The sequence below is a fragment of the Aythya fuligula genome, chromosome 2 (genome assembly GCF_009819795.1).
Source record: "Aythya fuligula isolate bAytFul2 chromosome 2, bAytFul2.pri, whole genome shotgun sequence".
In the NCBI taxonomy this organism is placed as follows: domain Eukaryota; kingdom Metazoa; phylum Chordata; class Aves; order Anseriformes; family Anatidae; genus Aythya; species Aythya fuligula.
Window position 1 is genome coordinate 128,243,379 of NC_045560.1, and position 27,500 is coordinate 128,270,878.

The 27,500-nt window shown below is 37.0% G+C and overlaps 1 protein-coding gene across 3 annotated transcripts in view; it reads left to right on the plus strand.

The window, feature by feature from the left end:
- The window catches only part of ZFHX4 (zinc finger homeobox 4), a 150,629-nt gene that overhangs the window by 26,752 nt on the left and 96,377 nt on the right, over positions 1-27,500 (plus strand). For all 3 annotated transcript variants that reach the window (XM_032183280.1, XM_032183281.1, XM_032183282.1), the window contains exon 3: positions 772-1,274. In XM_032183280.1, coding sequence (XP_032039171.1) covers positions 772-1,274 — 503 coding nt within the window. The remainder of the gene's footprint in view (positions 1-771; positions 1,275-27,500) is intronic.

Here is a 27,500-nt window from a genome sequence, read left to right on the forward strand (position 1 = left end):
TAAAAGATAAAGGCAGCTCTGTTTTCTGCAGTTTTTAATTATCCGAATAGGTCAATGTTTTCGGGCAGGAATGTAATCTTTTCTTTCTTAACTGACAATGCCCTTTTATAGTTAGCAAATTGTCTGTATTCCAAGTATAAGAGGAGGGTGAATTGGAGTCAAATGCTCATGTTTGGGCAGTGTACTGTAAATCTGTTATCTAACCTTACAGATTTGAACAAAAAAAAACATCTCAAACTTCATTTAGTTCTAATGTTTCATGTTTGACATGCCTAAATAGGCCTAGTGCTGTTTTCTGGGCATGTTTTAAAAACTGGAACACTAAGATCATGTACCAAAAATTAGCTAAATTGGCATAGATACACTTATCCTAATTAGTATATTATATATATATATATATATTGAGCTACCTGCAACATCATTTAAAGGATATAACAAAACTACAATTAGTGCTGTGTAAGTTAATCTAGGCTTTTAAGTTACAAAAGCATTGCTGTTTTGTTATTTTATTGATCAACTTTCATGCCTTTGAAAATACAAATTCCAGAATGACATCATGCCCAGTAGGAGTAATTAAAGCTATCTGATGAGGGAATTTAAAAGTTGAAAGGGATGATTGTAATTGATCCTGATTCAATCCTATTACAGCTTTTTATAGTTTAAGCTCTAGAGAAAGCAAACTCCTTGTCAAGGCTTTATTTTACAGATTCCTTTGTGTGTGCTATGCTTGCTGGTCTCTACTTTCCCTTTTAATTTTTTTTTTTCCTGTAGTAAATAATGAGCTGCCGCCTGAAATCCGGCTTGCCAGTGGTCAGCTAATGGGTGATGACCTGTCCCTCCTTACTGCAGGAGAGCTGTCACCTTATATCAGTGACCCAGCGCTGAAGCTATTCCAGTGTGCTGTTTGCAACAAATTCACCTCTGACAGCCTGGAGGCCCTAAGTGTGCATGTGAGCAGCGAGCGCTCGCTCCCTGAAGAGGAGTGGAGGGCTGTAATTGGAGACATCTACCAGTGCAAGCTCTGTAACTACAACACTCAGCTGAAAGCGAACTTCCAGCTCCACTGCAAGACTGACAAACATATGCAGAAATATCAACTGGTGGCTCACATTAAAGAAGGGGGCAAAACTAATGAATGGAGGCTGAAGTGTATTGCCATTGGCAACCCGGTTCACCTAAAATGTAATGCTTGTGACTACTACACCAACAGCGTGGATAAATTGCGCTTACATACTACCAATCACAGGCATGAAGCAGCCCTGAAACTGTACAAGGTAAGCCAGTGACAGCAATTTAAGTTGGCACCAAGTAGACTAGGAATTAACTGTTTCAGTGCTAATTGAACAAGACTGTGATTAATCATCAGATTAAATGTTTACAGAAGGTGTATACTTGAAAAAAAATATGCAGGGTAGTCAAGAAGGTGTGCTCCCAGTGAATTGTGTAGATTCACCTGAGGGCTCACTCAGCTTTCACTTTATGGACACAGGGGACATAAGTTTTTTAAAAGTCCTTTCATCATACATAACTAGAGGGGTTTTGCATGTCTTATGATCTTTTCAAACTTTGTCCATAACATTTTGATCAGAGGCTTGACAGAGATTATGGAAAATGATGAATTTTCCATACCGTTCCTAGGAAAAGAGATCACTTTCTGGCTTATATGTCTGTTTGCAACCATAGTCTGTGACAGCCAAGTTATTTTACATCAGTATTTTCAATAAAGACATGTAATATACCACATTATTACCAACGATATTCAAAAGTAAGCACTGCCATCCTTTTGTCTGCCCTTCTTTTGCAAGCCAGTAATGATTTTTCACAAACATGAAAGGGTGTGGTGTAGATAAATATGTTAGTAGAATGGCAACTATATTTTTATCTTTACTGGAAAAAACTATGTGGATATAATGAATATGTGGGAGTGATGAATACCATTTATTACACAACTTGTCATGACTTTTTCCAAACCCTAATTATGGGGTAACTTATTTTCTGCAGTGTGTTTACTGGATTGGCTTGATTGTCTTGGTTCATGTACAAAATATAACACATTCATTTCCAAGATGAATAACTTTGTAACTTATTAAAAACTTCTTTTGTCTAGGGGATAAAAAAATTCAGGAAATATTGCAAACCATTAGTCACTGTAACAAGCTCTAAATATGATTAGAAAATCCATTTTGCAAGTGTTATCTATTGATTTATACTAGAAATCTGTGATAACTAAGCTATAAGGAGTCATCTGCTGATTATAGCAGCTATGCTGGTTTTCTAATCATGTTGAAAACATGTACACATGGAACAAATACAGAAAACCCTCAGCAGATCTGTAGTTTAAGCAAGAAATAACATTTTGCTGGTGTTCAGCAATGTTCAAATGGATGCTCTGAGTTAACACAGAGTGCACAGGCAGTAACTTGGATTTTCATTTTATAACCTGATCGTTTTAACCTTGGAGTATCTGCTGTGGACAAAAATGGCAGTAACACAAGATTAGGTCTATTATATTCTCCGACAGTGTTGGTTGCTCTGCTTTTCCTTAACTTCAGGGGGTTGTTTTTGTTTCTGTTTGTATGTTGCTTTTCTAAAGACCCAAATTTTTGTTTTGAAAAGTCCCAAAAGAGCTAAGAGTATAGTTACATAACTTGCCTACCTCAGCAGCAAAACTGTCTTCGGAGGTTCCTGCTCCCTGTCATTCATGAAATGATTCCTTGCGCCCTCCAGTTATGCTGACTGCAGAGCCATGCTGTAAGCCAGGTTTTTGAAATGACCTGGTTAAAACATAGCTGGTCCCCGTATCTTTTTTGGAGTGTTAACCTGGATTATTTCCATGATTTGTTTGATAAAGCTAGCCTTCAGAGAGATGCTGCTGCAAAAAATGTCACAGATAAGAATGATAGAATGGGAGATGGGAAGGCAGAAGACTTTTCTCAGATGGCTTTGCTGCTAAAGCTTTAGAGACTTTTGAAAATAAGATGCCATTTTCTTGTTTCAAAATAAAACCATAGGCATAGATATAGAGTTGAAAGATACAAACCAGCTACTCAAAAAAGCATTGTCTCATCACTTCACGCAACCCTATCCCTAGAAAAATCTTGGTCAAATACGTTTGGTTTTGCAGCGTGTTCCACAAAATATTTGATTTGGAGTATAAGGGAGTGAGTCTTAACTTTTAGCCCTCATCAGTTATAATGTCCTGCTGCTGAAGATATTTATTTTTATTTTTCCAAATTCTGGTTTGTTAGATTCAGTTGTGCTTGTGTAGTTCAGCTGTCATATGACCATCAGATGACCAACACTAACCTTGTAAGTTCCATCTCTGAGTCAGTTAAGGTGGAAAACATCTCAGAGGAGGAGGAATGCATAAGTTCTTAAATAGAATCACAAAATCATTTAAGTTGGAAGAGACCTCCAAGATCACCTAGTCAAACCTATGACCTAACACGAACAAGTCCTCCACTAAACCATATCACTACATTTAAATGTATTTTAAATACCTCCAGGGAGGGTGACTCAACCACTTCCCTGGGCAGCCCATTCCAACACCTAACAACCCTTCCAGTAAAGAGTAAAGAACAATCCTTTCAATAATACCACCTAAACTTCATGTCCTAGCGAAGGATAATACAAATCATAAATCTCATAATCATAAGGTTACTAGTCTCCTAATACCTGTATTTTTAAGATCTGTCCCTAGTGAGAATCTAGTGAGAATCTTAGTGAGATAGCGAGAATCTTAGCTTGTTTGGAAGTTTATGTCTCTCATGATTTCCCAGAGAGGCTTGGAAATTTGAACACTGGTAGGCTTAAAAACTCTCAGAAATCAGACAGCACATACACATGCACACACTATTTTCATATAATCTAATTTTAAAGCTAATTTTAATGGAAGAGTTTTGGTGTATTAGTGTTTTTTATTATTATTATTATTATTTATATTTTTTTTAAGATTTGGTATTGACAGTACTACAGTGTATCACAAAATATCTGTATCTGTATCAGGAATATAATGCCCCTGTATGTCACCCAGACAACTTCAGTTTTAATTATGGGTATACATTCAGTCCTTAAAGTGGAAATAAATAAGATTTTGAAAGTCTGTAAAGTTATCTGCTGGCAGACTAGATAGTTTTTTCAGGTCTTGGTGAAGCAGTTGACACCAAGAGAGCTGTAAACTATTTTTTTTTTTTCTTGATACATCAGTTATACTTTTTAGAGCAATTAAGGAAAAAACAAAACAAACAAACAAACAAAACATTAAACAAAAAACAAAAACAAACAAACAAACAAACAAACAAAACATTTGTATGAATAATAGATATATGCCTTGGGAGTGATATCGAATATTCATGAATTGTATTTATATTCAAGCAGCTCCTCTAACTCTTTTAAAATTAAGTTGCTGTGAATATGGTTTGGCAATAAAAACTTTAATACTAAAACCATGTGAAAGCTCGGAAAAAGAATCTGTGACTTTGTTCCCTTGCTTTGTCAGGCACCTTAGAGTTTTATCTTTAGTCATTTATGTTTATTTAAATGTTATTGTTTTGTGAATTTTCCTTTTGTAAGTGTTGCCATAACAGCTAGATTTCTTTTCCTCTACTTAACTATTGATAAAATCAAAGGATGTCTTTTCACAATCATAGCTTTTAAAGCTATCATGAACATCAGAGCTTCTCTTCTGAAGGTGAATAATTTTAATCAGTATCAAAATGTCACTTTTAAAGTTAGATTCTAAATGTTGTAAAGTAAAACTTTCAGCTGTTTTCTAAACTAAAAAAGAAAAGGAAGGAAGGGAGGGAGGGAGGAAGGAAGGAAGAAGGAAAGAAGGAAAGAAGGAAAGAAGGAAAGAAGGAAAGAAGGAAAGAAGGAAAGAAGGAAAGAAGGAAAGAAGGAAAGAAGGAAAGAAGGAAAGAAGGAAAGAAAGAAAGAAAGAAAGAAAGAAAGAAAGAAAGAAAGAAAGAAAGAAAGAAAGAAAGAAAGAAAGAAAGAAAGAAAGAAAGAAAGAAAGAAAGAAAGAAAGAAAGAAAGAAAGAAAGAAAAGGCCAGATTGCTCCTTGCAGAAGGTGCAGTTAGTTGTTTGCTAGGAACAAAGATGACCTTACCCTGAGTGAACTCTGCTTGGGCTAGATGAAATTCCCAAAGACTTGTGTTTGGAATTGTGGAGCTTGATATTAAACCAAATTAAACCACAGGAGACTGGTGAATCCTTCACAGTATCATGAAGCATCCGGTAACTCCACAAGTAAACAGAGAAAGACACTATAGCAACAGAGTGCATTTCCATTCTGCAGGAGGAAATGTTGGACTTCTGCAGATTTGGGAACCTGAGGTAGGAAAGTGATCTTACTGGATATAAACTACATAGAACTGTAACTGCTCTTAAGGAAGCCATTTTGTGGCTTAGTCAAATAGCTTTTGATTCAGGGAACTGCACATATCATGTCTGGTGCTCATGAAATAGTTTCCAAATACTTTTAATAAATAAATAGTAAAAGGAGTTTTAATCTAACAGGGCAGCCTTTTTGCAAGTAAACTGTAGGGGCTGTAAAGAAGCCTTAGTTAGCCAAGTAACTGAATAAAAGGATCAGTTTATAATCACTATAAAAAAAAAAATGAAGTCAGTGTATTAAAATATTATTTAATTAGTGAATAATAGCTTTAATATACATTAATTTTATATTGGGTATATATTTCAGTTTACATTTTATATGCAGCTATTTAGGAGCTCAGGGCAAGTGACAAGCAGCAGTTAGCAGACAAATACTCAGCTGCGTGAAAACTCCATTGGTTTTCCCTTTATTGACAAAATATCGATCCATAACACTATTAATGCTAAGATTGTCAGTTCAATTTGGATAGATCACTTCACTTCTCCTCTTCTCAAATGGCAAAGATATTACCCAAAAGGAGTGACTTGATTTCAGTTTAAGAAGGTTAAAGGTTAAAGGTTAGCTCAAAAGCATCATCTGCCTTGCTGCTTAACTTTAAACTGATCAATTTAATGAAAATCTGTTTTGCAGATGGTGTTTTAATGTCTTTGGCAGGATTTAGGCAGCTTTAACATTAGACGTATGCTAGTAAAAATTATTTCTTTATTTGACCAGAACAACACCTTTTCTTTTATGTTTAAAGGTAAAAGGCATGTGGGATATGGTATTTTGGCAAAGGACCCAGAAGCAGAAAGTGTTGATGATCTTTCCATATGGGCTCAAAAACAGAATACCTTTATGTCTATTGCTAATGATGACTGAAGAAACAAACAAAGCTGTATTCATTTTTTACCATAATGTTTTACTTTGAAACCATAAAAAAGAATTTCAGTCCAAACTGTCCTTGAAAAAGGCTTGTCTTCTTTGCCTAGAGTGGAATGCAACAGCATTCACATTTTTAACCTGACAGAGCATGCTGATCGTCTCTTTTAGACCTTGTATTTGAAGATCAGCAGTATCTTTTTTATTGTTCACAAACTGAGTAATAATTGTGTTACTTGACTGTAGATACCATAAATAATATGGAAAATTAGTCAATCCAAATGGTAAGTTTTATCTGATGGAGGTTATCCAAATAAACAAAGCATTAGATCCTCAGGAGTGTAAAGCAGAGCTTTGTGTTTGTCTTCTGAGAATCTGGCCCTCACAATTTTTGCCAAGATAATTAAGTTTCAGTACAAGCATGTCTTTCTATTTTCAGATCTATGCAATTCAATAGGAATTTCTTGGGCTGCTAATGCAATACTATTATATGTTAGCTTTGTAATTAGCTAGGACTCTATCCCTTTGCTGAAATGCATTGTAATATTACACACACAAGCATAGCTTGCATGTAGCAGTCATAAAAGTGGTGCCCTTTGTTTCATATTGACCTTCCAACTTATTTAAAAAAGAGTTTACAACGAGCCTTTGTTTTGTCCACAAATGATCATAAACAGCTTTCTAAAGAGCCCAATAAAATGAGATAATCACAAATGTATAACATCACATATTGAAAGGGTAGAAGAACAAACGGGGCTTTTACTATATTTTATAGGATGGATTTATAGCCTGTCCTTGGGTCACTTAGGGCCAAGAATTTTCATGGTCAGCTGGTTGGTCTTGCTAGCTAGAATCCTCTGCAGGAAATGCAAATACCATGCAGCACCTGCTCTTCAGCTGGGGTTGTACAGTGCTTTTTAAAAGCAAGGTGTCCACTTCTCTTCTGGTTCAAAGTCAAAAGCTTAATTAGAATAGCTTTTTTTCTGCATGTGTCGTCAGTGAAGCAGTTTGTTGAGATTCCACAATGCTGTTTGCATATTTGGATTTTAAATAAGTGAGGGATATTGAATGCTTTGCTCATCTTTATCAGGTGCAGGAGGCACAAGTGGGATTTAGTCCATAGGTAACTTTTAGTGTAACAGTTCCCCAAGGAGCCCTGCTTGGGTTTTTCTCATTATCCTTGTTCTGGATGAAAGCCTCGTTGTTAGGAATTAACAACTGAACTGAGGGTGTGAAGTATATGCATGTGGAGGTGAATGGACTAACAGCCCTAATCACTTTGTTTGCTTTACTCTGTTTGGCATGATTTTGATACTTGATCAGTAGAGAATTAGCACGAAGTTGTATTCTTTTCATTTCACTTGTCCTGCACCAACTTCGTAATTTAAAATCAAATATCCTAGGTATGTTCCAGTCCAATTATTGAACTGTCATTGTCTCGGTATGATGGTAAAAGAGGTCAGGAGATTGTGCAGCATTGATTTGCATAAAAATCATTGTGCAAAGGAAATTGGAATATGTCTGCACATCTGAGGAGGCAAAACATGTTTTGCTTAATCTTATTCTTGCTGTCTGTTTTGGTGAAGAAAGCTGTTTTCAGTGATAAACAAAACTTATTCAAATTTGTTGCTAAACATAAACCTCAGGATAGAGGATATTTCATTATTTATAGTACTTTAAGATTTATGATCATTTAAGGTTTTAAATGTTTTACGAAATTTAATTTCCACCACATGTTTTTGTTACTGTAGTTCAGATTATGCTGTTGTGCTTGCACATATAAAAACAAAGGTTGAAAGAACACATTGTACAGTCAACTCATGAACATGCTAACTGTACCTACTTATACACAATAGACAAGTACATTTATTTGAACAAAATATAGGGGGGTAGTTGAATAATAATTTCAAATTTATTATTTTCTACTTTAAATTTAAAATATAATAGTTGAGAAATAATTTTCACATTATATTTCATGTATATTCTATTTGATATTCAGGTGTTGTCTGATTCTCCTGCCGAGATGGTCCTATATACATTGCAAAAAATGACATGCGTTGGATTCAGTTTATGGTACACTGCTAAAGCAAAAAAATAATACTCTCAAATTCTTTAGGGAATCCCCATTGAAACGTTGTCCAGGATCCCACTCTTTAGTATTATTGTGGATGATGATGTATAAGGCTACTCTTTAAAAGAAGGCTGTACCAGACTATTTGGTCATGATTTCCAGAGCAGAGCCTGCCCAGGGGAGCATGACTTTGTCGTTCCCCTGGCAGAGCAGGAAGAGTGAGTAAGGAGGAGATCAAAAGCAGCATAAAGAGGATCAGCCTCATTTATTCAGTATGCTCAACACAAAAAAAAATGGCTGTATAACAGCTGTTTTTTGTGCCTGGATTTCTTTCATTCTGATATTAAGAGAACTATGTAATTATTCCTAACTGAGATTCAAGGTAGAGATGCAATGTATAGTGAATATAAGAGTATTGTGTGCTTATTTGTGTACATGCATAAATTGATTGCAGCTATGAACTTAGCAGCCACTTCCACCTAGCCTTGCAACATAGATTTACTTGTTGCCCTTAGGAGATTTTATCTGATAGTGCACCACACACTACAGGTGTCTTCTCTAAAATTTGTAAACACAGTTTAGCAGACTCTTCCGGGTGGGATTTTTCTGTACAATCTCTTCTGCATAATTAAGAATAAGCATTGAAAAAAAATACAGGCATGACAGGAAAGTTGTATTTTGACATGCATGTGTATTTCAGATTTACTATTGTATTTGATAAGTGTCTGGGCAGAAGCATTCCATGGGTCTATGCATTTGTCAGTCCATCCAGAAAAAATGCCGGATTTGGGAATCTTAGGAGGCTGTCAAGGTTGGTGAGAATAAATCTTAAATACTTCATATCAAGAACTGAGCTTTGAGTGGTGTAATACAAAGCTCTTGAGACTGCATTGTCTCTATATGTGTCTTTCTCTCTAGATAAAGAAATTAATTTTCTGCATTTATTTTTTTTTCCTTTGGGGTAGCATTATCTAGCAACAGTCTGGTCAAATTTTTTTAAGGGAAGATAGTGAAGAGACTGGTGTGAAATGCTGAGCAATACCAATTCTGTTGGGTCTAGCAAGAGCTGGTCACAATGCAAGAGATGTATTTTATTGGATAAAATTTCATGTGTGTATTTGTTGGCAAAATACAATGAAGTACAACAGGAAATAGGTAGTAATTGCATTAAATGTGGGTAGGATTTTAATGTTAAAAAAAAATACCGGAGGTAGCTTTAATATTTTTAGCTCCTGGTGGTCTGTCTGTCTTTTAGGCTGGTGTACTTAACACAGGCAGATAGTGCAGAATGACAATGGTACATCCTCATGCTTATATATAAAGAAGATGAAGCTATGGTGAGAATTGCAAGACCTTCCCTTTTTGGACAGCTGTGAAGGAGGATGTCATGGAAATGACCCCCTTGGTCTGCAGACGAAGGTGCCAGCCTTGCAATTCTGCAGCAGACAGATACACAGAGTATTATGTACCATAGCCTCAGGGGAAACTGTATGTGCTACTCTCCCTGTGGGAGGGAAGACATTAAGATAATCTTTAGCTTTTAAAGACAGGGGGCATTGAAGGAAACAAAAATTGAGCAAAGGTTGTCCTTGAATGATGAAGTGTGCAGAGTCCCCTGCCTGGGGCATCCTCCTACAGTAGCAGTGACAAAAACAGAAAACCTGTTTTTATCACATAGGAAGACTGTGAACAATGCTCTCTGCTTATATGCATGATTGGGAAGCCATATATATTTCTAAAGGGAAGCATAACTGGTAAAAAATAATAAATAAATAAATAAATAAATAATGGATGTTTGACCGCATTATTTGTCTGATAAAAAAATGTACTTTTTTCTGTTTAAAACTGTTATCCTTGAGTGTTAATCAAACCATAATGTTAACATGATTCACATGTCAAAAATACACAATATATAACTATCATTTTATTGATGAATTATGTGCAAGTGACGTGGGATATAGGAATATTCCATGTCACCTGCACATACTAATTCAGGAGTTTGCCCATAGTAATTCAGGAGTTTGCCCAAAGAACAGATTTTATTTATGATCACTGTTTTCCCTTGTAATTAGTCACAAGAATAAAAGCATATGGTGCTTCCTTGCACTGGTTCTGGTAAAATAAATAAATTAATAAATAGGTCTGCCTCTACCCATAAAAACAGCACAGAATCTGCTGTTCAGGGATACATCAGAGATACATTGTACACAAACTCTTTTATAAAAAAATATATATATATATAGGATATATATATATATCCTTATTCAGAGAAACTTCAAGACCAATCCTGTTATGATGACACTGTTTAAACCAAAGGCATACCATGACCATGTCATTATGATGACACTGTTTAAACCAAAGGCAGAAGCTTGGTACTTTTACAGCTAGAATAATGAAACAAAGTCTAAGGATTTCGGTATTCTTGCTTTCTGTGTGTGCTAGTGATGAGAGCATTGAAAAAGGCTTGCTTTACTTCTGAAATGAGGCAGCTTTTAGTATCTAGATGTTACTATTTTGGAAATGCCCTTTGGCATTTGCAGATACGTACGCAGCTAATGAATGAGTGGAAATTAGGAAGAGTGAAGCTGGTGGAAAAAAACAAGCAGCCAAACTGCAAGGGTTTCTGAAACCTTATGCCCTTATTTGTCCAGAAACTTCTGTGACTCGAAATCTTTGACCCAGGGGGAAGTCAGCATCCTGCTGGTATATATCAGAGTGGCATCTTGTGAAGTCAGTCTCAGATGACCAAATCATAGTCTACAAAATATTAAGAAAAATTTTACCAAGTTCATGACCTAGAGTCACTGGGTCAATTCAAAGGCACTACTGTCTCCAGGACCTACACTGCTGCAGATGCATCTCAGAAACAGGTGTTTTGCCTAAGTTGTTGATACCCTTTGTCAGTTTTTTTGTTTGCTAAGATAGTCTCCTTTGTCACAGTGAATTGGATCTGCTGTGAATATGCTCTGTCTCCCTGTTCTTGTATCAACTGGTATGACTTGCAATGTGTCAGGCTTCGTAAGTATCTTCATGATACTTGAGTTTATGTCTCATATAAAACTCAAAGGATGAAAAACTTCAGAAAAAATCATTAGGACACCTGTTGGGTATTTTTGAGAAAGAGTAAATCCTTTCTCTGTTAGGCACTTTGTAGTCTGATTATTTGAAAGACAAAAATAGGTTTGTGGGATGAGCTATGACCAACATACAGCACAGAGAACCTGAAACCAGAAGTTTTCCTGGGCTGCTTATTTTCTTTCATGAGTTCTCCAATGGACAGCTCAAATTCTGTGACGTCAGCTACCTTAAAAGTACCAAAGGGATGATAAGGTTTGCGTAAGATATTTTGGGGTATACAAATGACAATAACTATGCTGGTGTTTAAAAGTTATATGTATGAGATATTTTTCATGAAAAGGAAGAGAATTGAGCTGATAATAAATAAAGAGCTCTGAAATCTCATGTTACAGAATTCAAGCCTGTTTTCCAATTCTCTCAGCTTCTGATCTCTGCAGGTATAAAGGTTCCATGCCTCTTGCATTCACAACAACAAGGAAACAAATGTCTCTCCTTTACTTTTACTAGTTGTGTATTCTTATAGCTTTAGAAGGTGAGCTCAATACTATCTCAACTGGGAAACAGTGCATGGCCTTTGGTAAAAAGAAAATGTGTCTCTAACCAAGCAGAGGCAAGAGAGAGGTTGTCCCCCAGTATGTTGGCAGCTTAATGGACCTTATAGAAACATAACTAAGCATACCACTTAATTTCTTCATATTTGTGGAGAAATATCTGTCTTTTTCTCTCCCTATATTTATCTGTATATCTGTCTGATACAGTATCTGTTACTGGGAGGAATGAGTTAGAGATGAAATCTGAAGTTGTTCATGATCATGAGAACTTTGTAGAGCCAGACATTACCCAAGGCTAGTAGAAGTCACAGTTGTTGGAGACCGGGATTCTTGCACAGAGGGTGCAGTGAGGGGAGGCAAAAAGGCAGGTGTATGCACTTATAAAAGTGTACACTTCCCCAGAGCATAAACAGAATTTAAAATTATGTGTGTCCATACATACCACAGGCTGCTACTGTCACCTGATAAAATACTATACAGATGTCTATATATGTTAGCGTCTGCTGTAGTAAAGGTTGGATTTCCATTTCTGTTCTATTTTCCATCTCCTAGTTACTCATAATTTTCTTATAAACACTTCTAGGACTGAAATTATCAGGATTTGTGCTAGCTTTAAAGAACATTTCTTTCTTCTTTGGAGGTGTTTCTGAATCACCTCATCGTGAGTTATCTTACCCACCTGTCCTAATGAAAAATACTCCATTGCAAATAAAATTAGTCAAGTAAATCTCTTGCAATGGCTATCCATGACATAAGAGAATGCTATTTTAGAAGAAACAACACATTAATTGGCCAAGCATGTAATCATTGTCCTATCACAGCAAATTATACCATTAGTCCAACTTATCTAATCTCTTTGCTCCAGACCAGCTAACAATTGCTTCCCAGACCAGAGTAAAAAAAATTTTTAGTGAGAAAATATGGAATAATATTGCTCATAAAGGATAATATTTTTTTTTTCTCAGATGTCCTCTTTAGTTAAAGAACAATGAATTGACATTGTACAAATTCAAATATATATGTATATATTTTCTTTCAAAAAAAAATGGTCTTTGGATAGTCTTATATGTACACAAATATCAATTCAGTTCATAAACTTAACTCTCAGCTTCCCACATGCAGTGGGAAGGAGTTCCAGAGGTTATTTTAACCTCCATATAAATATGATTGCTTAAAAATCTCTTGTAATTTATTTAAGTCATATGTTTTGTTTGTTTATTCATCTGGTAGCAGAACAAGAAATATAATGTGTTCTTACTTGTTTTATGGTCTTTCTATATAATCTTTATTTCTTCATAAGTAATCTTTATGATTATTTTATGATCTATCATGTCTTTCTTCTGCTTAAACTATTTGTGCACCATACAATTTCATTTTATTCGTTGCTGCTTTCAGTGGAAGTTTTTCCACATTTCTACTAATTCCAATGCTGGTCTCTGAACTCTTCCTACCCCTGCTAATTTTTTTCTAGAGATATTCAGATATTTCAGAACTGAACACACTGTCCTCACTGTAGCTATATATATATATATTTTTTTTTCATCATGCATGGTGCCTGGTACATCCAAATATGTACCTGCTTTAAACAAATACTATTTTATTCTGTTGTAACAACTGCAAGTATCAGTACAGGCAGTGACCTGCTGGAGAAGAGCTCTGCAGAGAAGGACCTGGGGGTCCTGGTGTACAACAGGTTGGCCATGAGCCAGCAATGTGCCCTGGTGGCCAAGAAGGCCAGCAGGATCTTGTCGTGCATTAAAAGGAGCATGGCCAGGAGGTCAAGGGAGGTGATCCTCCACCTCTACTCTGCCCTGGTCAGGCCTCACCTGGAGTACTGTGTCCAGTTCTGTGTACCAGCTCCCTGGTACAAAAAAGACAGGAATCTCCTCGAAAGAGTCCAGCAGAGGGCCACAAAGATGATACAGGGCCTGGAGCATCTCCCCTATGAGGAAAGGCTGAGAGACCAGGGTCTGTTGAGAAAACAGACCTGGGACTTAAGAAAAGAAGACTGAGAGGGGATGTTAATAATGTTTATAAGTATCTTAAGTGTCAAAGAAAGAGGTCAACTTCTTTTCAGTGGTTTATGGGGACAGGACAAGGGGCAATGGCCAAAAAATAGATCACAGGAAGTTGCACCAACATGCAAAAGAACTTCTTCATGGGGAGGGTGATAGAGCACTGGAACAGGCTGCCCAGGGAGCTTGTGGAGTCTCCTTCTCTGGAAATATTCAAGGTCTCTCTGGACACCTACCTGGGCAACCTGCTCTAGGGAACCTGCTTTGGCAGGGGGGTTGGACCCAATGATCTCTTGAGGTCCTTTCCAACCACTACATTTCTGTGATTCTGTGATTCTGTTCTGGATTTATGTTGTCTCTTTGCATGACTTTCTTCGTACTGATGCCCAAGTTTCCTGGACTTGTTACATTTAATTTAGACACCAGTAATATGTTTGATTGGTTCAGATGGTTCCTTATAATATATATTTTCTTGGATTAATTTGTCAATACTAAATTTCACCTGTCTGCATAGCTAGTTTTACACCTGTCTGGCATTCCTGATGTTCTTTGGCTGGTTTCGACTGGCATGAATTCTTTTACACTCTCTTGAAGATCAGTCCTAGTCTGATGGTAGAAGACTCAGAGGTCACCTTTGCTATGTTGAATGGCTTGTTATTTCTTGTAGCTTGGTTTCTGCCTGTCAGTTTCCAGCCAATGATTTTTTTTTTTTTTTCTTCCCTTTGTGGTAGGTGCCTACATTAAGTGGTTAGGCTATCTCATGCTTAGTTAGTGGCCAGAGAAAAACTCCAATTCTGAATTACACTGTGGAAGAATTAATTCCCTCTACTACTAAGAGGGTGAGGAAAAGAATCATCTGGCTTACTCCTTTGTCACATTGCCTGTCTCTTCAAAGAGCAGTTGCCTCTTCTTGCTTTCTCATGTCTATTGATGACACAGTTTCTTGGGGTTGCAGATATCAGTAGACAGTTAACTGGTCGTTGAGCCTGAAGAAAATAAATAGCTAATTAGCCATCTAGCTGCAATAAATAAATAAATAAATAAATAAATTTCCCAGATACTCATTTGCACATACAAAACAGAAGATGTTGTTTCTGCAAGTGGACTACAAGTCTGAGGCATAACTCAAACAGACTTTGTAATGTGCTCTTTTTCAGTGCTAACTTTAACGTATTATTGATTGTTATTAAGGTACACTGTGAAATACAGATGGGATGTCTTTTGTGGTTGAACTCGTACTGTGGGAACTGTGTTGACTTTTGGATTGTTCTGGCCTTCATGCTGCTTGACATTAAAACCTTTCACATTAAGGTTTAGAAAAGAAAGAAATGTACAGTAACTAAGTTGCCCTCTACATAGTGTGAAGTAATGTGAAACAATGATGCCAAATGCCCTTCCCACCAAGTCCGCACAAAATCTGAAATGAAATACTAATTTCAGAGCAAACCAGGAAGTTTGTGATTCCCTGTGTGAGTATATACACTGTTTCAGAGTAGTCACCACCTAATTTTAATTATTTAATAATTTCCTACCTGCTGAAGGAAATGCTAAAAGTGAAGGGATTAGGGCTCTGATTTTCAGAGATGCCAAGTGCTAGCAGCTCCTGTTGACTGCCTGTGTTTAACAGCCCAGCCATCAGCTCAGGCTCAGGTGGTCACCAGCTCCTCTGTGCTGGCTGCCAGACTGTCCTTGCACAGCCCTCTGGGATGGCACTGGCTACATGAGCCCCTGAACTGGCTATTTTGAAATATATTTTAAAAATTACATCAGAGGATCAATTACTGCTAAGTGTCACTACTGCACCCTGTGATACTGCTAATTAGTTAAAGCAAAAGAGGCATGCTGATAGGCATTTTTCTTGGCTGTTGCACACTGAATAACTGCACAAAATCAGATTTGAAATGCTTCTAGAGTCTCTCCTCTCCCTCCTGGAAAATTAAGGTACAAAAATTGCTTTTTCTATTTTATTTCCTATGCATATAAAATAAACTAAAATACTTATGAATTGTTCTCACTCTTTCCACCAATTTACACCTTATAATAGTTTGCTTCTGTTTGAAACTCTTCTTAAAAAAGGGTATTAGTCTTTGGAGAAAACTTAAAATACAGAAATTTACAGCAAAGGCATGGTCAAGGACAACTCTCTAACCTTGGCACAGCTCCCTCTCTGCCATGAAAGGAGCAAAAACAAGTGGAGATTTGCTGCAAGTTCCCGGCCATGGGGGAGGGAAGGGTTGCTCCACTGGTGTCGGGGAGTCTCTGGCAGCACACTGGTGGTGTTGGGGAGTCTCTGTCTGGCAGTGCACTGGCTGTGTGAGTCCCATCTTTCTCCTGCACACCATGCAGGGGGATTTGTTAGGAGAAGGACCAGGAAGGGCAGCAGCTAGGGCACACATCAGTGTGTATGTGATGAGAAGGAAATCCTTCCTGCACTAGTAGCCATGGGGGGCTCCTGGGCAGAGCTGGCTCAAAGGGATGCTGGGGACTGCAGGAACCTTTTTGTCTGGTACAGAAAAGTTGCAGCTACAGTCACAAGACTGCATATATATATATATACTATTTCCTGCATTCCTGCGTTTTGATCCCTGGGTCAAGTGAGTTTTAATTCTTCTCTATTCACCTTGCAGGGAGCCTGGATGGGCTGTGTTGGTGGGTTCTGGACTTGAGGAATTACCACAGCTGTTTCCAAGCACCAACTGTTCATTTTAGTTGCTAAAACTTATACCAGGCTCTCACTCAGCCCCCTCCTCCCAAATCACAAAAAATACTTTTAATCTAACTTTTATGTTTTGGTGAAGATAATTTTCTGGATTTGCCACAAAAAAAAAAAAAAATAAATAAAATGTTCAGTTGCCAATGACATGCACAGGGTACATGAGGCATTTTCTTTAGTGTAAGAGAGCACATACTGTTAAACTAAAATCTGAACAATTAAATAGATACAGGGTTTTTACTAGTTATATGATTTCTTATCCTCTGTAGGATTTGTTTGAGGTTTATATTTTAAATTTGTTTGTTTCTTATTAAAATGGTGATGAAAGAGACGGGAAGAATGTGAGCCTAATCCATCTTTGTTGTAGTACTGCTGATCTTGTTAGTGTTAGTCCAAGGATGAAGCTGGCCCAGGAGTTTTCCAAAATGACAGTGTTTCCTAACTGTTAACTGACTGGAACATGGCTCTCCTGTGGTTTGACTACTGTGGTTTGTCACTACTGTGGGAGATTATTCAGTTCAAAAAGTTCTGTTATTTGTGTAATTTCTTGCTGAAATTGATGGTTACATTTTTTTCCCCCTAAGTTTATTTCTAGAGTTTTTCCATTTGTTTTTGGTGCTCTAGAGAAAAGGGTGGTTACAAAGGGACAGCCAGAGAGACTGCTCTGCAGAGAGGGTGTGAAAAAGATGAGAAGATGTGAATTTGGAAGTGTTTTTCTTCCCACTGAAACAGCTCCCCTGCTTGATACCAAGTGTATATTGTTAGAACTAAATCCACCCTCTAAATATCTTTTACAGATCAAAACTGGTTACTGGGTAGCGATAATCATGACATACTTTGTGACCATAGGTCACCTCACCAGTGGCCAGTTTCTCCTCCTAAATTATTCTCCACTTGTGAGCATTTTTCAAGCAGCTACTATTTAAAACCAGAAAGCCTCCACCCTGAAAGGCCCCAACCTGTCAGAAACATTTCCTTTCTTGCCTCAAGTTTGGAATTTCACTCTAAAGCTCCATCTCCCTCAGGACTTTTCAGAGTGTCATCTTTGCCTGGTGGTTTGCTCTTTGCAACCTCAGCTGAGCATGCATGCTGCCAGTGCTCACCACCTCACCACAGTCTTCTTCCTGCTCTTCTGACATCTCTATGTGTCTATTTTCACAGTGCCATCTATGTCTGGATCAGTGTCATTCCTGCTGTACTTAGCCCAATTTCATTTTTGCCAAGCCTAAAACTCCTTTATATTTTTGCTCTTTCCCACTTTCTCTTGTGTATACATGTGTGAGTGTTTGTGTACATTATCACATATGCATTTCTAATTATTTGGGATGAGTAGGATAAAGTTTGTATTGTCTTGAGTTTGAGTTGGCTGTGTTGTTTTTAAGTAATAAAGACAGAAAAGGTATGCTGACCATTCCACAGGAAACTATCATGCATTTGAACCTCCTGCATATTTTGCATTAGGAAAAATATGTTAGAAATTTGTAGTGTTCTTTAACTGTATCAATACTATTTTTTTCATATGGCTGTACATACCAAGCCAAGCTCCATTAATACTAAGGGGAAAAAATACATTGTGACTTTGTAACTAAAATATTTTAGAAACCTCTTACATTTTTCCTATAATAGCTTTTCCATATATAATAGTGTTTCAGTTTGAGTGCCTGACATCTCAAGGCCTATCAGAGCTAAAAACAAGTGCTAGCATTCTGCTGGAAAGCTGGAAACTTCTCACTTCCAATGCTATAAAACTCCTTTTTCAGACACACAGATCACAAGATTAACATGTAATTGGTAGAAGGCCCATCCTGGGTGTTGGCCCAATGTAATTTGAAAGAAAATTTTTCCATTTGAAAGGAAGAAAGGAAAAATAACTTGATGGTGGTTTGCAATGAAACCAAACTAATGACAGCTAATTTAAGCTATCTGGGCTGGGAACACTAGTATTAACTACCCATGGAGATAGTTTTAGATCTGGTTTCAAGCACAGAGATTCTATTGACAAAACCTTCTAGGAGACTTGAGACTTCCTGAAGATCATGTCCCCCTACCTTCCACATGAGTAGTAGTACAGAAGTGCACCTTGGGGCACCAGAGCATTCCTTGTGAAGAATGCTGGACCCATGCTGGGTTCACATTGTCAATCCAAAATCTCCATGTGGCATCAATAAGGCAAAATACAGCATATAAGAACTCCAGACCATGGTCTTTCATTCTGTTTTAGTCATAACCAGTAGGTCAAATAGAAGGAATTATCTGGCTTTATAAAGGTGTCTAATCAGGAATTTGATATTCTCAGCACATATCCTAATGAGGCTCTGTGATGTAATTTTGAAAGTGTTAAGGTCTGGCCCAAGTCATATCAAAGGTAAATTTTCCATTGGCTTTGGTGGCACTAAAATTTCACAATGACATAGTTACCTATGCTATAAAAAAAAATGGTCTATGTTCATGTGTATATAACATATGCATGTGCAAATGGTTCTGCTATATTTTATCCAATTATATAAACTGTGTTTAAGCCAGCTAATACGCAGATTTCTAGAATGAATGAACTTAAAAGTCTGGATAGTGGTGAAATAGTCAGGGAATGCAATTGGAGAGTGTTTAGAACAATTGTAATACCGAGAGCTTTTGTTCAATTTACTAGATGCCTTCCTAGTATTAAAAAATAAAATCATGTTTGTTTGTTTGTTTTCCTAGTTTTATCATTTTTCAGCTACAAATATTTTACATTATAAAACTGTGTAAATCAGCCTCAAAACTGGGATGCCTAAGAGCAGATAAACTAAAGACTTAAGTGCTTTGGGCTAACTTCTCTTACCAGCTTTCATAGATACAAAGGAAGACTGTACTTGAAACCCCTCATCAGAACAAAATGAACATTTTAGTATTCTTGGACATAATATTAGGCTAACATGCTCTCTGACTGACATCTAGTGCATACTGTATAATTGCCAGCCCGCTTCTCTGAGTGCCTTGAAGATTACATTTTTTTAATGTCCCAATATTAATAACCAGATGTGATCTTCTTCCTGCCCAGGGATCAAACTAGCTGGACAGGTCAGGCTGTTTGTCTGTGTGCACAGACTGTGAAGTCTATTCAGAATAGCAGGTATGGGGGATAGGAGACTGGGGGGTAGGGTGTTAACTTCAAGACCACCAAAAGGGGCTTCTCCCTGCTGGGAACAAAGACCAGCAGGAGCTTCAGCCTTTTTCAGTACTCCTGGGATTTTAACCAAGTGAACAAAAGATGATGCACAGCTGAAGAAATGCTCTTCACAACTGATACATAATTTAAGATGTTCAGTTACAAACAACTTGATATGTATCTGTGATTTCATTTGAGCACAGTCCAGTTATCTGCAATCAGTTAATATTTTTGTATGCATAGTTTCTGTGTTCTGCTTTGTATGTTGAGCTTAATTGCTGGTGTTTGAATACACACTGGCCTTGAAAACAACCCTAGCACTTAAAGAAATAACATTAAAACACTGGAAGTTGCTATGGGGTATGTTGTGTCTTTAGTTAGTGTATGCCAGCCTATTTGTAGAGTTATTTTATAGTGGGTAGTATGATATACTTTTGTTAAACTTATATTATAAAACTATTAATTCCTTTCTCTCTTTTTGTTAGGTAAAGAATTCAAAAGAAGAAGCTATTTATTTCCTAATTGATTTTCTACGTTAGTTGTTCATTGAATAGATAAGTAGTGCCTGTGATATTTGATTACAGAGCAAGGCACCCATTTAACCTTCCGTTCTTTCCTGGCCAGGATTTCAAATACAATACAACGTACCTCCCTTAGGCTCAGTAGGATTAGACTGCTAGCAGTAATCCCTGATGCTATGAAATAGACCTGATAGAACTTCAACTCACTTGTTTGGGATTATGCTCATGAATTTCAGCTCATCTAGTTGCATTAACCCTTTGGGAGCTTGTGTGGGTTATGCTGTTATAAATAAATATATATACTGTAGTAAGCAATGGTAGATGAATATCAAAACATCTTAATGAGTTTTAAATAATTCAATTTTACTTGGGGTTCAAAATAAAACTCAAATAAAAAAAAAAATACTCTAGTAGAAACCCCCAGTTTCTTTTAATTCTAATGTTCAGAAGTCTTTTGCAGTTCAACAGTATCTCTAGATGTTTCAGACCTCAGACCCATTTTTTGCACTGATTAAAAAATAAATAAATAAATATATTGTAATTAATTCTTGTTCTCAGGATTGCAATGAAAGGACAGACAACTGATACCTGCTAGCCATAGAACATTGTTGCAGAATCTCCCAGTATAGTAGCTTGAATGCAAGCATGGTCCTACAGCAAAGAGAAGGGATGCTGGTACCTGAGACATTATTTTTTGAGTTTTCTGCTGATAGCAGTGATCTCAAGAAAGGCAGTAGAAATTTTTGATGACTTATGCCCCAATCAAAAACCAGAGTCATAGTGCCAGACCACTTCTGATGGACTGCTAGACAGCTGGCAGGCAAAAGTATTGTAGTCACTGCAGATTTGAACTACTCTTTTGAATTGGTGACTTCTATTTAAATGCCGATTTTTAATCTGGCCAAATCACTATAGGGAATAACTCTATGTTAGCAAGAAGAAGGAACAGATTTTTTTCTGTGTTTCATTTTCAGGATCCTAAAACCCATCAATGAAATAAATGTTATTTCCTATTACCAGTCCTTTAAACTGTTTAGCCTTTAGTGGAAAGACTCATTAAATATTAACATGCACAGCTAATTGTATTAATTATTGAAATTAATATATATATATACGTTTTACAATATTCAAGTCAATTACAAGTAACAAAATATGGAGAGTTTGACTTGGAAATTCTGACCTACTCAAAATTTCTTGACAGAAAACAGAGTTGGGTTAGGACTGACTGAACATTAAGGCATCAATCGTTGAAAATACTGTCCCCTCAATACACCTGTTTGTGGAATTGCTCTATTGAAAGGCAAGATGATAGGGAGTATCTGTGCTACCAGCTACACTTGATGACACAGAGGCATTGGGACATTTCTTTACCCCTTTCTTTACTAGTAAATGGCATGCTTATTATTGTAGATCTGTCACATACTTTTGATACATTTGATGATAAAGTGGTATTGATGAATAGCTGAGCTGAAGGCCATGAGAGCAATAAATGAAGTTTCTCTTGAGTGACTCCATTCTTTTTTTGCAGGGAGGATCTGGGAGTGGGGGCAGTTTGGGGTGGCTGTTCATCAACCTGGTGGGTGCACTCGTGCTCCCATGTGGAGTATTGCTGAGTTCTAGTCTGTCACCCTTCGTGATCAACATATGCCCAAAGTGATTAAGGGAGAATCATCTGTGCTTGAGATGGGGATGTCTCCAAGATGCAGATGATTTTCATCTGTACAACTATTTAATCAGATTTGGATGGTGAAAACAATTGTTTGACTAAGTTTCTTGTAGGCTTTGGGTTTGGATCTACCAGCTGTGTTGCAAAGAGAGTTCATGCTGGTAAGAATCAATGCTTGATGGAAATGGCTGAAACATCACCCTATAGATGTTCTATGGTCTATAAGCCCTGCCAGATTCTACATGTGGCTACTGAAATAACCCTAGGAGTGATAAGCATGCCTTTGTCATTTATGTATGGCTGAGTGCTAAATGGGTGGATATTGCTTCTTCAAATCATTCTTGGTCCTGCTGCTGCAGCTCAACCTACAGTCATTTTCAATATTTAATACATTTAAACTTTTGTGCTCTGTTACTTAGTTTTGGTTTGACACATGGTATATTTCTTTTCCCTGATTGATTGCAAATGTCCCATTAGAAATTGGCTGTTTCATGAATGCTCAGTTTACATATTCAGAATGTGCTTTCCTCAGATATTCTGCAGTACACATTTAAACATAGCTGTTTCTGAAATTCCTTGCTTAGGTCAGCAAATTTAGTTTGCAGAAATTCACGGAAAACAAACAGCCAAGAGGTGGGGCATGGAAGGAGCTAATTCAGGAATTTAAGACAAATGTATTCAGTAGTCTCCAGCTCTCCTGATATTTTCACTGTAAGCACAGAAATTAGTGGCCTACATTTTGCCACATTCTGATTTGATGAGAAATGAGAGGTATACCTCCAAACTTTTGGGAGACTCCAGCTTCCAGGAATTCAGCTGTCTATCCATTAGCCGGTGTTTCTTACAGTAAGTATTTTGCAGCTGCTGTCCCTGATCTATCCTAATTTTCACGACTTGATTCTAGTTGCAGTTTCAGTCTGTTTCAACCTATAAAGATTTAAATGAATAGGACCTTGATTCTCTCCAAAAACATCTCACTTCATACATGTAATTCAGATCAGCTAGTAGTGCACTAGGCTTAATCTCAAAGATGCTGGAAGCTTATATTTTCAGAGAGCATTTTGCAAATGCAGAATCTGCTTTCTGACTTTCTTGATCAAAGTTTGAAATTTTTGACCATTTCATCGTACAGCAAAGCCCACTTGTTTTTCAGATTCCTGTAGGGTAAAGGAAGTAAAAGGTGCCAATGGTGGGGAAGTTTGTTCTTGGGCAAAAATAAATTTTGATGACTCGGTTATCAGTACTATTTACTAATGTGCTTTTACATGGCAAAGAAAAAAAAAAAGGTGTCTTTTGTGTGTGCGTGTGTGTGGGAAGGCAATCTTATTAAGTCTAAATAAATAGACTGTAGGAACCATGGTAATACTTTACATTTCTCTAAAGCCTTTATTCAGAGGCTTTCAAAATGTTTTAACAATGTTAATTAAATTCAGTGCTCTTACGTTCTGTGTTAGCCTAAGTGCATATAGGGCCATCTTCATGTACATACTGGTAGATACTGGAAGGAAGCTTGTGTTTAACTGTGTGCAGCAGCATTTCACTGCAAGTATTTTCATGGCAGATGAAAAAAAAAAAAAAAAAAAAAAAAGCTATATTCAAGTGAAACTGCACAGGGAATTGCCTGTAGGTAGGCAAAACATAATTACTAGTTGAATTTTGGCCAAGACATTTGTCTTAACACTCTTCCTCGTTTGAAAAAATGTGCCACGTACTTAATAACTTTATTAAGTACAAGCAGTTATGAAATCTGTTCTTTGTTTCAACCAAAAGAAAACATTTCCTAACAGGACGGTGCTGTTAAACACCAAGCTAGGGCACTGACTCATAACTAATTTAGACAGAGAGCTCCATCAATGAATTACCAAAACTCTTTTTTGTAGTGCTAGCGTTTTCCTTGGAGATCTCCCCTCCAAGTACTGCTCCTGCTTTAGCCTGTGAGATCTGAAGGGATCACAGCACAAGGTGGTATGGCTTAGGGCTGTATATAAAATGATGAAGGAGAGAGTGAAACCCAGCCATGTGCTCCCTTTACTCAACACTGTGTTAGGAGATTGAGGTGGCATTCAGTGAAACTCAGAACTACTCCTTTTTCTGTAATAAATAATCAGCCTGTGACATTCCCTGCTGTGGTGGGGGGTTATCTGGATAAACAGCTTATCAGGATTTTTAAGAAGGATAAGGGGATGAACATTAATGATGTTTCTGATTATGTGGGCTGAAACAAAAAGATACAAGAATGTTTGGTTCTCTATTATTAGTGTTAAGTTCAGGATATAAACAGACTGTCTTCCAGGGTCAGGCAAGGATCCCTGATCACACTGCACAATTGTTAAGGTTCTCCAAAGGCTTAGTTTTGTACCCTGCTTTTCTGTGAATCTGATATTAGCTACTTGCACAGACAGAATGTCGGAAAAGTTTGGCCAAGGGTATGATTCATAGTGTTACTCCTGTGTTTCCATCTCTCTGTCTCCCTCAGTGACTGTTCTCAGAGGACAGCATTAGACTTCAGAAATGAATATGAGAACTCAGTGTTTCAAGTGTAAATATGATGCCTTTTTTTTGGCACTTTTAGTCTTGCTGAGGCAAGATACTACTCCAGCAATAAACAAACAAACCTGCATGTCTGCATTATTATTATTATTTCTTTGTCATCTTAACACTCAGCATGGGAGAGGAGGGCCTGCATCATAATTAGTGCTTTATTTATTTATTTTGGAAGTACAAACAATAGACAGAAAGGACCACTTGGCAACTAATTAATTAGCTTCTGCTCAAAGAACATGACAAAGTTTCCCTTCAGAGGAGCTTTATTCACAGTCCCATGGACTTGTATTTTCACATTTGAGTTAATAGTTCATCAATATTAACTAAATTGATATCCTAGATGCAGCATGTAAAGGTACAGATTTTAAATATGTTTTTTAAACTCTTATGACAGTTGGAAATATATCATTGATTACTCTAAGAACAGCTATGATTCAGTACCACATAGCACCTCTTCACATTTTTAAGAAGTATAATTTGCTTCACCTTTTAAAAGAGGATGGGGCAACTGCTGCCCACTTCCTGTGATAGCTAGTCACTGTAGAGCCTACACAGGACAATGTGATATCTGGTTTGACTTCGGTTACTATTTTCCAGTTCAGTTTTGTCAGCATCACAGAAGCATGTTAACTCTCTGTGATAACAGTTATTAAGTATTTGGTTCACTGTGCTCTGAGCAAGGTTTAGGAGAACAAGCTCCAGTGCTATGAACATTATTATCAGAATAAACAGTTCAGACCTCCCAAGGCTGTGTCCAGATGACTTTCTGGGTTTTGTCATGGCTGTAGTCTATCCCTGGCCAGTGTGTGGAAACCAGGTCTAAAGGGATTGGGGGAAGTGGAGGTGCACTGCAGGGATTTGTTCTGATACAGGGCTGGGAGATGGCAGGGCACTCAGACTCCATGTTTGGGAACTACTACTAGTTTTTGTAATGCAGACAGAGTCTGGGAAAGCAGAAGATTTGAATTGTAATACAGGAATCGATCTTCTTTAGGGTGTGGCATATTGTTGAGTATTTTTTTCCTTTGTATTTTCCCTTTCCCTGTAGAGTGTTAATAATGTGCTGAAGAAACTGCAGACTTTAGGATGTCAGTGGGCCTTGAAGAAGAGCTGTAAGAAGGAAAAGTAATGTTTGACGCAGAAGAACAGGAAAGCTTCTTCCAGTAGAAGGGAAGAAAAAAAAAAAAAACAACAACATTCATTATTTAAGTAAGAACTCAAAGGGAATGTTGAGATATAGGTTTGCCAGGTAGCCGGGCTGTAATGTTAAGCACTAGAGAGTGAAAAATTTTGGCCCAAAGAAAACTATGCAGACCCTGAAAAGTGAACTGGTGGGGTTGAAGGATTTCAAATAAGAGCTCCTTCAAATACAGTCCAAATAGCAAGAGAAGCAAGACTACTGCAAAGTTAAGATGCAAATGAAACATTTTTCTTCATGCTGTTCAGTGAGTGAACTAACATTTAACAGGTTTCATATCTTTCTCATATATTTCTGCAAAGAACTTTAGTTAGTAATGGTGGTATTAGAAGCTAACTAATTGTGTTAATTTTATAGCCCTGTAACGTACCTTGTAAAGGCAGATATCCATGTAGAGGAATCAGGGTTTTCTTTGTTATTTCTAGTCTTAGCCAGAGGTGTGTAGAAGGGGGAGGGGTATAAGGATTATTTTAATCCTCAAGTCAGACATGGTTATGTGAGTGGACACTGGCATGCAGACCAGCTAAATCTATTATTCTGAAGAAATGTACAGTAGTTCCTAGTATGGACAATGAAAAATAACATTTACCTAAAACAGGAATGATTTTAAGCCACCTTAATTTATTGAGCTGAAACATTTGTCTTTGTATCACTCTCTATATATGGCTCATTAAATAATATAATTAGAAACGAGATTTTCATTCTCTTAATCACTGATTTTTGTCTTAGTAATTATCACAGTAACTTAGAGTAAATTGAAAATAAACATGGAAATAGCATTAAAAATGGAATGTAAAAACAGTGTTTACTTCAATTGATCGCAACACAAACGATAGATCCAAAGACCCTCAGAAGAAACATGGGTCTTTTTTACTCTCCTTTTTAAACTTATCCTTTGAATCGGGGATTCAAACTTGAAATAACACAGTGGCATTTACAGACAGTCTCAAATAGAAATGAAAGATTCACTGAATACTGACACAGTCTTAGGGCTTTTTGCTATAGCCATGATACTTGTAGGTTTGGCTTGAAGAATTTTTGTAGTTTAGGCAAAAAGGAAGCTTTTGTCTCTTGGGCTCAGAGTTTAGCCTTTTCAAGAGAAACAGTTCAATTTCAGAAGTATTTTTAAGCTTTTTAATAATAAGTGATGAGCCAGGATCTTAGAAAATATGGCTGCTGTAGCCACTAGGTAGTAATATAAGGAAATAACAAATCTCTCCTCAGCCATCCCTTTTGTGTCATACAGCAGCACTAAGTGGAGTTTCATTTTAAGTGCATGTCCAGGTCAGATTTGTCTTCCCCTCAGCGGCTGCGATGGAAGTCAGTCTTCCAGCTGTTACACAATATCATGGACCCCAAAAAGTCAGAAGGAAAAGCTCAACTAACATAACACATATGCTAATAAAAGACTGGCTTTCCCTTTTTTTTTTTTTTTTTCCCTTTTTTTTTTTTTTCCTTTTTTAATGCAGATGCTAAATGACATATCCAAATAAGCATTTTTAAAAAGGCTTTGTAAAAGTTTATTAATAAATGTCATTACTACAAATCATCATGTGTGCCCCTTTGAAAATAAGTGCTTCTTATTAGAGACTAGAGACAGAATATTTACTTGAATAAAATTATTAATAAATCACATTAAGACCTGTTTCTATTAGTATTGGTCCAGGAATACTTCATATGCTAATTTAAGGTTTAAGGATATTTAGTCATACAAGCCCTTCAGTCTGAAACAGACATG